General features: G+C 42.6%; 1 protein-coding gene across 3 annotated transcripts in view; it reads left to right on the top strand.

Annotated features, from left to right (window-relative positions):
- Window positions 1-13568, top strand: part of LOC140479781 (eIF-2-alpha kinase GCN2-like) — an 84329-nt gene extending 70761 nt beyond the window's left edge. For 2 of the 3 annotated variants that reach the window (XM_072573936.1, XM_072573938.1), the window contains exons 24-25: window positions 6279-6373; window positions 12066-13568. In XM_072573936.1, the coding sequence (XP_072430037.1) occupies window positions 6279-6373; window positions 12066-12147 (177 nt within the window). In that variant the 3' untranslated portion in view covers window positions 12148-13568. The remainder of the gene's footprint in view (window positions 1-6278; window positions 6374-12065) is intronic. The other variant, XM_072573937.1, reaches the window with a different exon arrangement.
- The last annotated feature ends 326 nt before the right edge of the window (window positions 13569-13894 follow it).

Below are 13894 nucleotides of genomic sequence, written 5' to 3' on the forward strand. Positions count from 1 at the left end.
GAATTGAGGTCCACTCACATCTTCCCCTCCCCCACCGACCCCCTCCCCCCCCAATCTCTGTCCAAAAGATCCTGCCACATCCAATGGAAATTTACCTGTACTTTCACAAATGTCATCTCCTGTATACGTTGCATCCAGTGTGGTCTCCTCTACATCAGGGAGACAGGGCACCAACTTCCAGGTCATTCCAGAGAACATCTCAGGGACAACCAGACTAACCAACACCACCTCCCGTGTTTGAACACTTCAACTCCCCCTCCCACTCCACCAAAGACTTGCAAGTCCTGTGCCGTCTCCATTACCAAGTCCTAACCACCCGACGTCTGGAGGAAGAATACCTCAACTTCCACCTTGGGACCCTCCAACCACATGGGATTAATATGGATTTCACCAATTTCGCCATTTTCCCTCACCCCCACCTTATCCCACTCCCAAGTCTCCAACCCGGCACTACCCTTTTGACCTGTCCATCATCTTTTCCATCCATCTGCTCCAGTCTCCTCTCCGATCTATCACCTTCTCCCTCACCTTCATCTACGTATTGCATTCACAGCTACTTTACCCCCAGCCCCACCCCCCTCCCATTTATCTCTCAGCCTCCCGGCCCACAAGTCTCATTCCTGAAGAAGGGCTTATACCTGAAACGTCGAATCTCCTGCTCCTCAGACGCTGCCTGACCTGCTGTGTTTTTCCAGCACCACACTCTCGACTCTGAAATCTCCAGCGTCTGCAGTCCTCACTTCCTCTCACTATGTAACTCCAGCCTTCATGATGTTTAATCGATTTAGAGCAAGTACTTCAGAAGGATAATGGTGGAATTATTGGCTGTGTGCAAGAGGATTAGAATAAACACGACAGCTAAAGGAGGAGAGTGAATTTTAGATATAAAATCAAAAACAAATGGAAATCCTGGAAATTTGAATTAAAACAGAAAACATTGACATGCAGAAGAGACAAAATATGCTTACGCAACCTGCTTTTTGCCTTACCATTTTACAACAATAATAATCAGATCACGCACTCCTATTACTTGTCTCTTTACTCATTTTTATTTACTCATCAAAAAACATTTGGATTCCCATGCAGCCACACGTGATTTGTGGCGAACATACTGGACAACACTGGATTAGGAGAAACAGTATGTGATGGATGGCAGTTACAGGAAAGGGGGAAAGTCTCAGATACAGTCTCATAGATGGGTTAACTCCAGGAAGGGTAAGAGAGGTAGGCAGCTAGAGCAGGAGTCTTTTGTGGATATACCCATTTCAAACAGGTATGCTGTTTTGGAAAATGTAGGGGGTGATGGTTTCTCAGGGGAACATAGCTCGAACAGCTAAGTTTCTAGTATTGAGACTGGCTGTAATGCAACGAAGGGTACGTCGGCTTCCAAGAGATCAATTGTGTTGGGGGATTCTGTAGTCAGAGGTACAGACAGACATTTCTGTGGCCAGCAGAGAAAAAGCAGAATGGTGTGTTGTTTCCCTGGTGCCAGGATAAAGGATGTCTCAGAAAGGTTGCAAAATGTTCTCACGGGGGAGAGGGGCCAGCAGGAGGTCATTGTCCACATTGGAACCAACGACATTGGAAGGCCAAAGGTTGAGATTCTGAAGGGAGATTACAGAGAGTTAGGCAGAAATTTAAAAAGGAGGTCCTCAAGGGTAGTAATATCTGGTTTACTCCCAGTGCTAAGAGCTAGTGAGGGCAGGAATAGGAGGATAGAGCAGATGAATGCATAGCTGAGGAGCTGGTGTATGGGAGAAGGATTCACATGTTTGAATCATTGGAATCTCTTTTGGGGTAGAAGTGACCTGTTCAAGAAGGACGGATTGCACCTAAATTGGAAGGGGACTAATATACTGGCAGGGAAATTTGCTAGAACTGCGTGGGAGGATTTAAACTGGTAAGATTGGGGGGGGTGGGACCCAGGGAGATAGTGAGGAAAGAGATCAATCTGATACGGGTACAGCTGAGAACAGAAGTGAGTCAAACAGTCAGGGCAGGCAGGGACAAGGTAGGACTAATAAATTAAACTGCATTTATTTCAATGCAAGGGGCCTAACAGGGAAGGCAGATGAACTCAGGGTATGGTTAGGAACATGGGACTGGGATATCATAGCAATTACAGAAACATGGCTCAGGGATGGGCAGGAGGATAGAAAGGGAGGGAAAAGAGGAGGGGGAGTGGCATTTTTGATAAGGGATAGCATTACAGCTGTGCTTAGGGAGGATATTCCCGGAAATACATCCAAGGAATTGAGAAATAAGAAAGGAATGATCACCTTATTGGGATTGTATTATAGATCTCCCAATAGTCAGAGGGAAATTGAGGAACAAACTTGTAAGGAGATCTCAGCTATCTGTAAGAATAATAGGGTAGTTATGGTAGGGGATTTTAACTTTCCAAACATTGACTGGGACTGCCATAGTGTTAAAGGTTTAGATGGAGAGAAATGTCTTAAGTGTGTACAAGACAATTTTCTGATTCAGTATGTGGATGTACCTACTAGAGAAAGTGCAAAACTTCACCTACTCTTGGGAAATAAGGCAGGGCAGGTGACTGAGGTGTTAATGGGGGAGCACTTTGGGGCCAGCGACCATAATTCTATTCGTTTTAAAATAGTGATGGAAAAGGATAGACCAGATCTAAAAGTTGAAGTTCTAAATTGGGGAAAGGCCAATTTTGAAGGTATTAGGCAAGAACTTTCGAAAGCTGATTGGAAGCAGATGTTCGCAGGTTAAGGGACGGCTGGAAAATAGGAAGCCTTCAGAAATGAGATAACAAGAATCCAGAGAAAGTATATTCCTGTCAGGGTGAAAGGGAAGGCTGGTAGATATAGGTAATGCTAAATGACTAAAGAAATTGAGTTAAAAATCACACAACACCAGGTTATAGTCCAACAGGTTTAATTGGAAGCACGCTCGCTTCCAGAGTGACGCTCCTTCATCAGGTGATTGTGGAGGGCTCCACAATCACCTGATGAAGGAGCATCGCTCCAAAAGCTAGTGTGCTTCCAATTAAACCTGTTGGATTATAACCTGGTGTTGTGTGATTTTTAACTTCGTACACCCCAGTTCAACACCGGCATCTCCAAACCATGAAAGAAATTGAGGGTTTGGTTAAGAAAAAGAAGAAAGGATATGTCAGGTATAGACAAGATAGATCGAGTGAATCCTTAGAAGAGTATAAAGAAAGTAGGAGTATACTTAAGAGGGAAATCCGGAGGGTAAAATGGGGACATGAGATAGCTGTGGCAAACAGAATTAAGGAGAATCCAAAGGGTTTTTACAAATATATTAAGGACAAAAGGGTAACTAGGGAGAGAATAGGGCCCCTCAAAGATCAGCAAGGCGGCCTTTGTGTGGATCCACAGAAAATGGGGGAGATACTGAATGAATATTTTGCATCAGTATTTACTGTGGAAAAGGATATGGAAGATATAGACTGTAGGGAAATAGACGGTGACATCTTGCAAAATGTCCATATTACAGAGGAGGATGTGCTGGATGTCTTGAAACGGTTACAGATGGATAAATCCCCAGGACCTGATCAGGTGTACCCGAGGATTCTGTGGGAAGCTAGAGAAGTGATTGCTGGGCCTCTTGCTGAGATATTTGTATCATCGATAGTCACAGGTGAGGTGCCGGAAGACTGGAGGTTGGCAAACGTGGTGCCACTGTTTAAGAAGGGTGGTAAAGACAAGCCAGGGAACTGTAGACCCGGTGAGCCTGACCTCGGCGGTGGGCAAGTTGTTGGAGGGAATCCTGAGGGACAGCATGTACATGTATTTGGAAAGGCAAGGACTGATTCGGGATAGTCAACATGGCTTTGTGCGTGGGAAATCTTGTCTCACAAACTTGATTGAGTTTTTTGAAGAAATAGACCAGAGGGCAGAGCAGTAGATGTGATCTATGTGGACTTCAGTAAAGCGTTCGACAATGTTCCTCATGGGAGACTGATTAGCAAGGTTAGATCTTATGGAACTAGCCATTTGGATGCAGAACTGGCTCAAAGGTAGAAGACAGAAGGTGGTGGTGGAGGGTTGTTTTTCAGACTGGAGGCCTGTGACCAATGGAGTGCCACAAGGGTTGGCGCTGTGCCCTCTACTTTTTGTCATTTACATAAATGATTTGGATGCGAGCATAAGAGGTACAGTTAGTAAGTTTGCAGATGACACCAAAATTGGAGGTGTAGTGGACAGCGAAGAGGGTTACCTCAGATTGCAACAGGATCTTGACCAGATGGGCCAATGGGCTGAGAAGTGGCAAATGGAGTTTAATTCAGATAACTGCGAGGTGCTGCATTTTGGGAAAGCAAATCTTAGCAGGGCTTATATACTTAATGGTAAAGTCCTAGGGAGTGTTGCTGAACAAGGAGACCTTGGAGTACAGGTTCATAGCTCCTTGAAAGTGGAGTTGCAGGTAGATACGATAGTGAAGAAGGCATTTGGTATGCTTTCCTTTATTGGTCAGAATATTGAGTACAGGAGTTGGGAGGTCATGCTGCGGCTGTACAGGACATTGGTTAGGCCACTGTTGGAATATTGCGTGCAATTCTGGTCTCCTTCCTTTCGGAAAGATGTTGTGTAACTTGAAAGGGTTCAGAAAAGATTTGCAAGGATGTTGCCAGGGTTGGAGGATCTGAGCTCCAGGGAGAGGCTGAACAGGCTGGGGCTGTTTTCCCTGGAGCGTCGGAGACTGAGGGGTGACCTTATAGAGGTTTACAAAATTATGAGGGGCTTGGAGAGGGTAAAGAGACAAAGTCTTTTCCCTGGGGTGGGAAAGTCCAGAACTAGAGGGCATCGGTTTAGGGTGAGAGGGGAAAGATATAAAAGAGACCTAAGGGGCAACTTTTTCATGCAGAGGGTGGTATGTGTATGGAATGAGCTGTCAGAGGATGAGATGGAAGCTGGTACAGTTGCAACATTTAAGAGGCATTTGGATGGGGATATGAATAGGAAGGGTTTGGAGGGATATGGGCCAGGTGCTGGCAGGTAGGATTAGATTGGGTTGGGATATCTGGTCGGCATGGACGGGTTGGACCGAAAGGTCTGTTTCCATGCTGTATACCTCTAAATAGGATGACTAGGTGCAGATGGTCACATAATTCAGATAAACTGGAGGAGCGACATTCTTTAGGTTGGCTAACATCAGGAAATGTCAGGTAAGTGCTATGTTTGTTTTAGAGGTGTGACTTCTGACACAAAGCTAGATCAGGACAATGTAAAGGATTGGCTTGCCACTTGGAAGGCTGAACCAGCAACCATATAACATGGTGAACCAACATAGGTGACCAAATAGGGGTGTGATAGGGTTGAGACCATACCCTATTGCTACCCAGTTTATATGTAGTTACCACCCCTTGCATTGTAATCTTTCATTTCAGTTTTTCAGTGTGCATAAGTAAATTAACTCAAAACGGGTATCTCTAGTCAATTGTGATACTTTTTGTGGCATGCTTTCTATTTTGGGACTGCATTGTTTAGTATTACAGGGGGTCCCCAATTTATGAACTTATGAATGCTCATACTTACAAATGTGATCTCATCCAAGGGTCTAATTTTAAATACCTGGTGTATGAACGTTTCTTGTACTTGTGAATTACTCCTTTGTATTGTCCTGCAGCTTTGAATGACTCCTTTTATATTGTCCTGTAATCTTTTTCCAGATGGAATGGAACCCAGGGACTTGCTTTTACTTAAAACCCAAATGTGCCTGAAATCAGTACTCTACTGAACACTGCACAAAATGGTGCAATCATCTAATTTAATATTATTCCCTAGGTCAATGTTTCTTAAAAACACACTCTTTTCACTTGTTGGTTTGTTAAATACCATTTACTCCAGGTAATCAGAAGCTGACAGGTATAAATCATAAACCATGTCAAAAAGGCTAGAAATCCATAGCACACTCGACATCAGAAAGGGAAAAGTTAATGTTTCAAGTGGGACCCTTGATCAAAACGAGGGTCAGATCTGTTCCCATTCCAGTCTTGATTGTTTTGTCCTGAAGAAATAGATTATCCTGTGAAGCGTCCAAACCTGCCTTGAAGAATTCCCTGCTATCTCTTTACAGTCCTTACTGGACCTTACTGATTCCTCATCCACCCCAACAATCTATTACTAACATCGCCTATCTTACCTTAAGAAATGTCTTTTTGCATTAATCTGCTTTACAGCAAATTGAATTGTAACACGCAAGGCCCCTGCAGGTAATAGAGGCCTGCAGCCATCTTCATGACATGATTTCTTTTAATGGCACTGACCATCTATTGTCTTTAGGTTTTGCTATATGACAGAGGAAATGTTTCAACCATAAAGAGCATTGAGAAGTTCTTGCAATGTGTGCAGAAAGCCAGCAAGCCCACTGCATCAAGGTAAAATGTTAAGTGTACATGCCATTTGATTAGAAGAATGTACGCTTGGTTTATTGGAGTGTGCTATCTTGTATCAAACTGAATTGAATATCCATGCAGCTTACAATGAATAGTACAAGAGAATTGGCTGCATGCTCCTGAAATAAGAACTTCTGCAAAAATGCAAGTTATGTTAAAGTTTCTTTCATATGTTGGGATTTATGACAATTTTCTTCATGGAAATTAGATGGAAGTATTAAATCCAAGGATTACAATTGTCATAGAAAACAGTGGATTGGGAAGAAGAGATGAGTTTTGAAAGAACAAAAAATGGGACTTTACTACCTGTATTGCATATTGAATTGGGGAAATATGATTCAATTGATGCAACAAATAGCTTCTATTTTGGAAATAGTCATTGGGGAAAGGGGATGGCTTGGGTGTGGTAACTGGTAAGTATGGATTGCCAAGAAAACTTAAAAGGCTTGGGTCCAGAGTTTCGCCCTATCGAAGAGCTTCCCTAACTTTCCCAACTTCAAAGTGCTGAAATGGAGACGGCCTGGGATTCGCATCTGTACAGCTTCCAGAGGCAGCTGGCCATGTAACTCCATAGTACCATCCACTCCTGAATAATTTTACTGAAGTAACTATCTGGAACTAAATGTGCACACCATTGACCAGTTGAGAGAGGTTTGAACCTTATGGATTTGTGCAGATAGCCAAGGTACCCCTTTTGATTTGGTCCTGGGATGGTTTTTGTGTGATAGGTTGCCTTTGGTAGAGGTAAAGTACCCTTTGAGCAGGATCAGGGCATTGTGGAATTGGTAAAAGTAAAAGTGCTTGTGTGTGAACTGTATGTAACTTCATTTGGGCTGTCATTTTGTCAAAGGGGTTGGTCAGGTGTGTCAGGCATTCAAACTTCAGGGCAAGTAAGTTTTTTAAAAGATGGATTGTTTTCTATTTCTGGCTCCTGACATTAGCCTGAGGGTTTCCAGTGTTGGATGAGTGTGATATGACAAATTTCACAAGGATCACAGAGGATGCCTTTCATTTCACAGTTTTATTGATAGCAACTAAATGATAATGGACTCTTTGATGTGGGACACTGAATTCCTATGCCTGTTGCACTTGAATTAAATGTTTGTTGTTATAAAACTTTACTGAGGTGAAGGAACTTAAATGTAATAAATGTATTGTTATGAGTCAGATTTTTAAAAATCTATATAACGAAGCCTCCAATATGGTCTAGCTCATTTAATAGAACTATGTTTTTTTTCTTATTTGTACATGGGTCCTGAGATGGATACTGGACAAGTTGGCAGATAAAAGGCAAAGAGTAGTACTGGGGACATGGGATAGCAATAGTTTTACATTGGGGCTATAAAGTGGCATGTTATGGTTAACAGGTGTTGGCATGAAGGGGAGCATACTGATTGGTACTGGGAACATTTTTTGATTCATTTGTGGGATGTGGGCCTACCCCTAGCTGTCCTTGAACTGATTGGGTCATTTCACAGTGCAGTTGAGATTCAGTAACATTGTTGTGGTTCTGGAGTGACATGTAAGCCAGACCTGGTGAGGGTTTGGAGATGCCAGTGTTGGGCTGGGGTGCACAAAGTTAAAAATCACACAACACCAGGTTATAGTCCAACAGGTTTAACTGGAAGCACTAGCTTTTGGAGCGACGCTCCTTCATGAGGTGGTTGTGGAGGACACATTGTAAGACACAGAATTTATAGCAAAGGTTTACAGTGCGATGTAACTGAAATGATACATTGAAAAATACCTTGATTGTTTGTTGAGTTTTTCATCAGTTCGAATACCATGATAGTTTCACTTCTTTCATATGTAAATCACAAAACCTTTTTTTAAAAGTTACATTCTCAGGTTAACTGTAACAGTTGGTGTTAGCCAGATAATATGTTGAAGGTGTTAGCCCGCTGTGTTCTCTGCCTGTGCCATTATGTTTAAATTGATTCCAATCTAAAAAGTGAGTTAACAAAGTCTTACATGGATTCATGCAGTTTTTGAGCAAAGTACAATGTAACTCTGCAAGTACAAATTCACCCCACAAATATATATGTATGTGTGTGTGTGTGTGTCTGGGGTGGGGGGGTTGTGAGTATGACAGAGAGTGTATATGTGTGTGTATGTGACTATAGAGTGTCTTAAGTCTGTGAGGGGGTGCATGTGTGAGTGTGTGGGAAATACTTCAGCGGTCCAGGACATTTGACCTCTGACCTTCAGGTGTCCATCCTCCAAGGCGGACTTCGGGACAGGCAGCAGCGAAAAGTGGCTGAGGAGAGGGTGATAGCTAAGTTCTGTACCCATAGGGAGGGCCTCAACTGGGACCTTGGGTTCATGTCACACTACAGGTGACCACCATTGCACTATACACACACACAGACACTCCTATAAACACGGTCACACGTATGCACAGACACTTACACGCACCCCTACAGACACAACATTCCCACGCTCACGCGCACACGTATACACTCTCTCACAGACATTCACAACTCCCCATCCCAGACCCACACACACTCCCACACTCACACATGCACCCCCTCACAGACTTAAGACACTCTACACTCACTACACACACATATACACTCTCTCTCACACTCTCAACCCCCCACCCCAGACACACACACACTCCTACAGACTCACACACCCCCACACTCAAACATGCATCCCCTCACAGACCTAGACACTCTACACTCTCATACACACTCATATACATTGTACTTTGCTCAAAAACTGCATGAATTCATAAAACTCTGTTATCTCACTTTTTAGATTAGAATCAGTCTAAACATTATGGCACAGAAAGAGAACACAGGGGCTAACACCTTCAACATTATCTGGCTAACACCAATTGTTACAGTTAACCTGAGAATGAAACTTTTTGAAAAAAAGTTCTGTGATTTATATATGAAAGAAGTGAAACTATCATGGTATTCGAACAGATGAAAGACTCAACCAACAATCAAGGTATTTTCAATGTATAATTTCAGTTACATCACACTGTAAACATTTGCTATAAATTCTGTGTCTTACAATTGTGCTCCACTACCACCTGATGAAGGAGCGGTGCTCCGAAAACAAGTGCTTCCAATTAAACCTGTTGGACTATAACCTGGTATTGTGTGATTTTAGACCTGCTGAGGGATTTCCTTTCCTGAAGCGTTTTTCCAACTGAAGACAATGGTTTCATGGTCATCAGTAGATTCTTAGTTCCAGGTTTTTTTAAAATTGAGTTCACATTCCACCATCTGCCATGGCAGGATTCGTACCTGGGTCCCCAGAACATTAGCTGAGTTTCTGGATTAATCAGGTGATAATACCACAACGCCATCACCTCCCCATGTTGCATGGAGGGTCTGAAGGCCAGGGATGTTTTGTACAGGGCATAAGCTGGCATTGAGAATGTGGAGGCCATGGCAATGTATATAGGGAATGTTAGCTTGCATAGAGTGGCATGGAGAGTGAGTAGTGAACGCAGGAGGGATGCTTCATGCTATAAACTTTTTATTTTTAAACTTTGAACACGGGTGTTGGAAGTTCCGAAGCATTCTTTCTTAGCAATCGGCATCTACTTAGGTCTTCATATGTTGCCTGTCCTGACTTTTGATCTTGCACATGTCCTTCACCCTTGCACTATAAGTGGGCAGCCCTTACTCATTGGTAAAGCTAACAGAATTCTCCCGTCTCTGTGCACTTCACATGGGAATGCCACAGATGGCAATGTATACTTGCTCATTAAATTGTCTGCAGGTTGGGAAGAAACACTGACGTGCATTTGTGCTTTGCTCCCTGCAATGTTGGAGGGAGGGGAGTCAATATTTACACACTATCTTTTTATGAGGCTTTCCACCAGTCGTTTTTCCTCACTGCTGCAGTTGAAGTTGTAATGAAGCAAGTACTGTAGATTGGTCCTCCCTTGGCAACCCTCTGACTCAGAAATTACTAAAAAAGGGGAAAAAAAACAAAACCGTCTTTGAGATAATGTGTTTGTGACAAGCACTCTTTATCGCAGCAACCATCATTATCTGTGACAACTACTGTGACCCTTTACCTCTAACAAGCACTTTTTATATTTTATGACATAGGTTCACTATAATCAAACACTATCGACCTGCAGTGGCACAATGTCTTTAGCTTTTCTTCCTGTTTAGAAATCCTGTACTATTATTGTCTCACTCCAGCTTTACTACATTCACTGAGCCTACCATGGCAACTGCTATAATGAGCAGTTCTCGCTAGATAAAAATGTTTGAAAGCAAATAAGAAAATAAAAAAAGTCATTAAAACATGATTGCATGGTATTCAATAAACAAATGTTTATTTACCTCAGGGCAATTGGAATAGCTCATTACTATTGCCTTACTTTGAACTAAAATTGCATTTGGATATGTGACTTGACATGTCAGCTTGAGTTCGGGCTGTGTTTTCAATTTCAGCAGGGAATCTGTGATTTGCCCAAAAACTGCTAATCCTTCTAAGTTCTTACTTAGTTTCAGGAAAGAACACACAAGGGCTCAGTGGTTAATGCTGCTGCCTCACAGCACCAGGGATCCCGGTTTGATTCCAGAGTCAGGCGACGGTCTGTGTGGCGTTTGTACATTCTCCCCATCTGTGTGGGTTTCCTCCGGGTGCTCTCGTTTCCTCCCACAGGCAGCTTAGGTGGATTGGCCATTCTAAGTTGTCCACAGCATTTAGACATATTACCATGGGAGATGCAGGTTACGAGATGGTGTGGGTCTGGATAGGATGCTCTTCAGACCAATGATGAGCCAGATGGCCAGCTCCCACACTGTAGGGACTCGATGACAAAAAAAATGCTCTCAAGGGAACCCTGTTGACTGATGGCTGGGGGATCAGAAACATTTGTGAATTTGGACAGCAATGGATTTTCATTACTGGTAAGGTGGGGGTGGCAGTTTGGTGACCCTCCATCTCTGTAGTTGGGGCTGTGAGATGAAATGGCATTTAATTGGGCAGGAGGTTGCAGTGTGTGCAAGCCTTCTTCGTTAAAGTGAGGAAAGGTAGACTCGCAGATGACCTTCTTGTCTGTTCACCAATTGATGCCCTTGAGAGGTTCACTGAAAGCCTTACCCTGCCACCGCTGGCATTCAGTGGGTGCGTGGACACTGACAGGAAAAAGGTGTATTCTGCATATGCAGGCATTCAGTGCCTGATTGAGGGAGTTGGCATCAGGATGGATGTGCCCACTGAGAAGAACTTACTGCCCTTTTTCGTGTAGCTTCCTCTCCCACCCACATCACATGGTAATCCTCTCTCTAAGAATCCCATCCCACCTGCATGTGCATTTCTTGAGATTTAATTATTCTCCCTGACAAAGCTCCCTAGGGCCTTAATTCCAATAGCCACTGCTCTCTGTGTCATTGCTCAGTAATGGATGGCCCAGCCACCCATCTGGCCCTCTGGTGCGGATACAGCAAGGAAATGCCCGCACTCCCACCCCAACCTACCCCGTGAAGTTGAAGCAGTAAAGGGCACTTCGTGTCAATTAGACACTTAAACCCCTCCGGGCTCCCAGAGACTGGGATGTCAGACATATTGACAGATTTATGTCTGCAGGTCTCCACCTACTTAGTTAAGTTTTTCCCGCTGTGTCTGATTTGTCACATTGTTTCAAGAAACTGTTATTTTATAAAACAATGTTTTATTTTTCTGCTTTTCAAACAAGCAGGCGCTCAGCAAAGAGACGGCTTTGTTCCAAGAGGCAACGAAAAGTATCAAGGCAGCCATGTGCACACGGAAAATATTGAAAATTGTACATAACTTGCTGATCGCTGAGCAACTGTACACCATTATCTGAACTGTACATGTTCTTGCAATTTTTCTCACTATCTTTTGGCCTTGCTTACTTCGTTCTGGCACAGATCATAGATTCGTACAGCACAGAAACAGACCGTTCGGTCCAACTCGTCCGTGATACCCATTCCTTTAAATGCCCATAACAATTAAGTTTTTATCTGAAAGAGATGGGTGTTTTCATTGTGTGGATCCCAATTGCAGTATATCATAAAGCAGCAAGTTTTTGTGAGTTTACTATAAAGAATTCTGACACGTTTATCCCAAAACATATTTAAGATCACCCACTTGATTGCACACATGTACATACACGAGGTTTGATCAAACGTTAAGGTAACACACTTCTACTTTCTCCATGAGGTAGGTATAGTGTCTTGAATGAAAGTTGAAGCGAAGATCTTGTACAGCACCGAGTTCCCAGCATGCCCTGAGGTTCCTTGTCATCAATTTTCTAGATTGGTTCTCAGGTGAGCCTGAAGGGAAGTAGGTTGGGGCAGTCCATTCCTGTCATGGGATCTCCTGCTTTCAAGATATTGGTGTGAATTATCTTTGACTAATTTCTTTATGGCTTACAGCTAATTCATGGTTTCACACCCTGATAATTGAACTGTTGATTCAATGCCTTTCTGCTCAAACAGCCTGCAGGCAGCCTGTAAGTGATTTTAAAGTCAGCCACACGTGGTACCTGCAATATATGACTGCTCCTAAGTTCACAAAGTTTCTCTTCCAAATATGGAGATGTGTTGTGTTGTTGCCAACATCCTGTGTTGTGGATTACACATTGTGTTTTGAGACAGTCATTTTCTGTGCTTTTGAAAGTCCCATTCACTCTATTGATAGTACCCCATTGAGGGAGGGACATTGATCAATAATAGCATGGAACGTTCCTGTTTTTCTTTTTTGAGACAGGAGAGTGGTTGCAATCCATGATGGAAGTCAGGTGACCCTTGAATTACCATCATTTTAAGTGTTTTGTGTACAGTTTTAATGCATAATATTAGTTTGAAATTCAGAACAGAATGTGCCGTAATTGTACATATTGGTGGCTGCAAGGCAGAATGAAAGGAGAAATGAATTATGTTTTTAACATCATAAATATTGTAGATACTATTTATTATCACTTCTGGTTTGTATATTTTGTACTTTAACAATTGTTGTTTAGACTGTCTAAGAAAACATTGTATTGTGTAGAGTTCCATCATAATGATCTCTTAAAAACAGACCTTACATTTCACATATTCAATGCTGACTTGTCAATATGATTCAAACTAGTGTGAAATGTAATTTCCTTTATCTGCCAAGTACCAGATACTAATGTCATGTAAGTGTGAGTTTTTTAACTATATTTTATTAAGTATATAATGTCAATATTGTACATACCACTGTTAAAATTTTTAATAAATGATTATGCAAATTTCTGTGGTGCAATACAGTTTTTTACTCTCTCTTGGCAATGTTTTCCTCTTGTATCACTCCTGAAGGCATGAGATGTTTGCTCAGTGTGTTCTCAAGTCTCCTGAACCTTACTCCTGTGGCCATTTCACAGATGTGAGTCTAGGTTGTGAATACTTACAGGAGAAAGTGAGGACTGCAGATGCTGGAGATCAGAGCTGAAAACGTGTTGCTGGAAAAGTGCAGCAGGTGAGGCAGCATCCAAGGAGCAGGAGAATCGACGTTTTGGGCATGAGCCCTTCTTCAGGA

This window comes from Chiloscyllium punctatum, chromosome 7 (genome assembly GCF_047496795.1).
Source record: "Chiloscyllium punctatum isolate Juve2018m chromosome 7, sChiPun1.3, whole genome shotgun sequence".
In the NCBI taxonomy this organism is placed as follows: domain Eukaryota; kingdom Metazoa; phylum Chordata; class Chondrichthyes; order Orectolobiformes; family Hemiscylliidae; genus Chiloscyllium; species Chiloscyllium punctatum.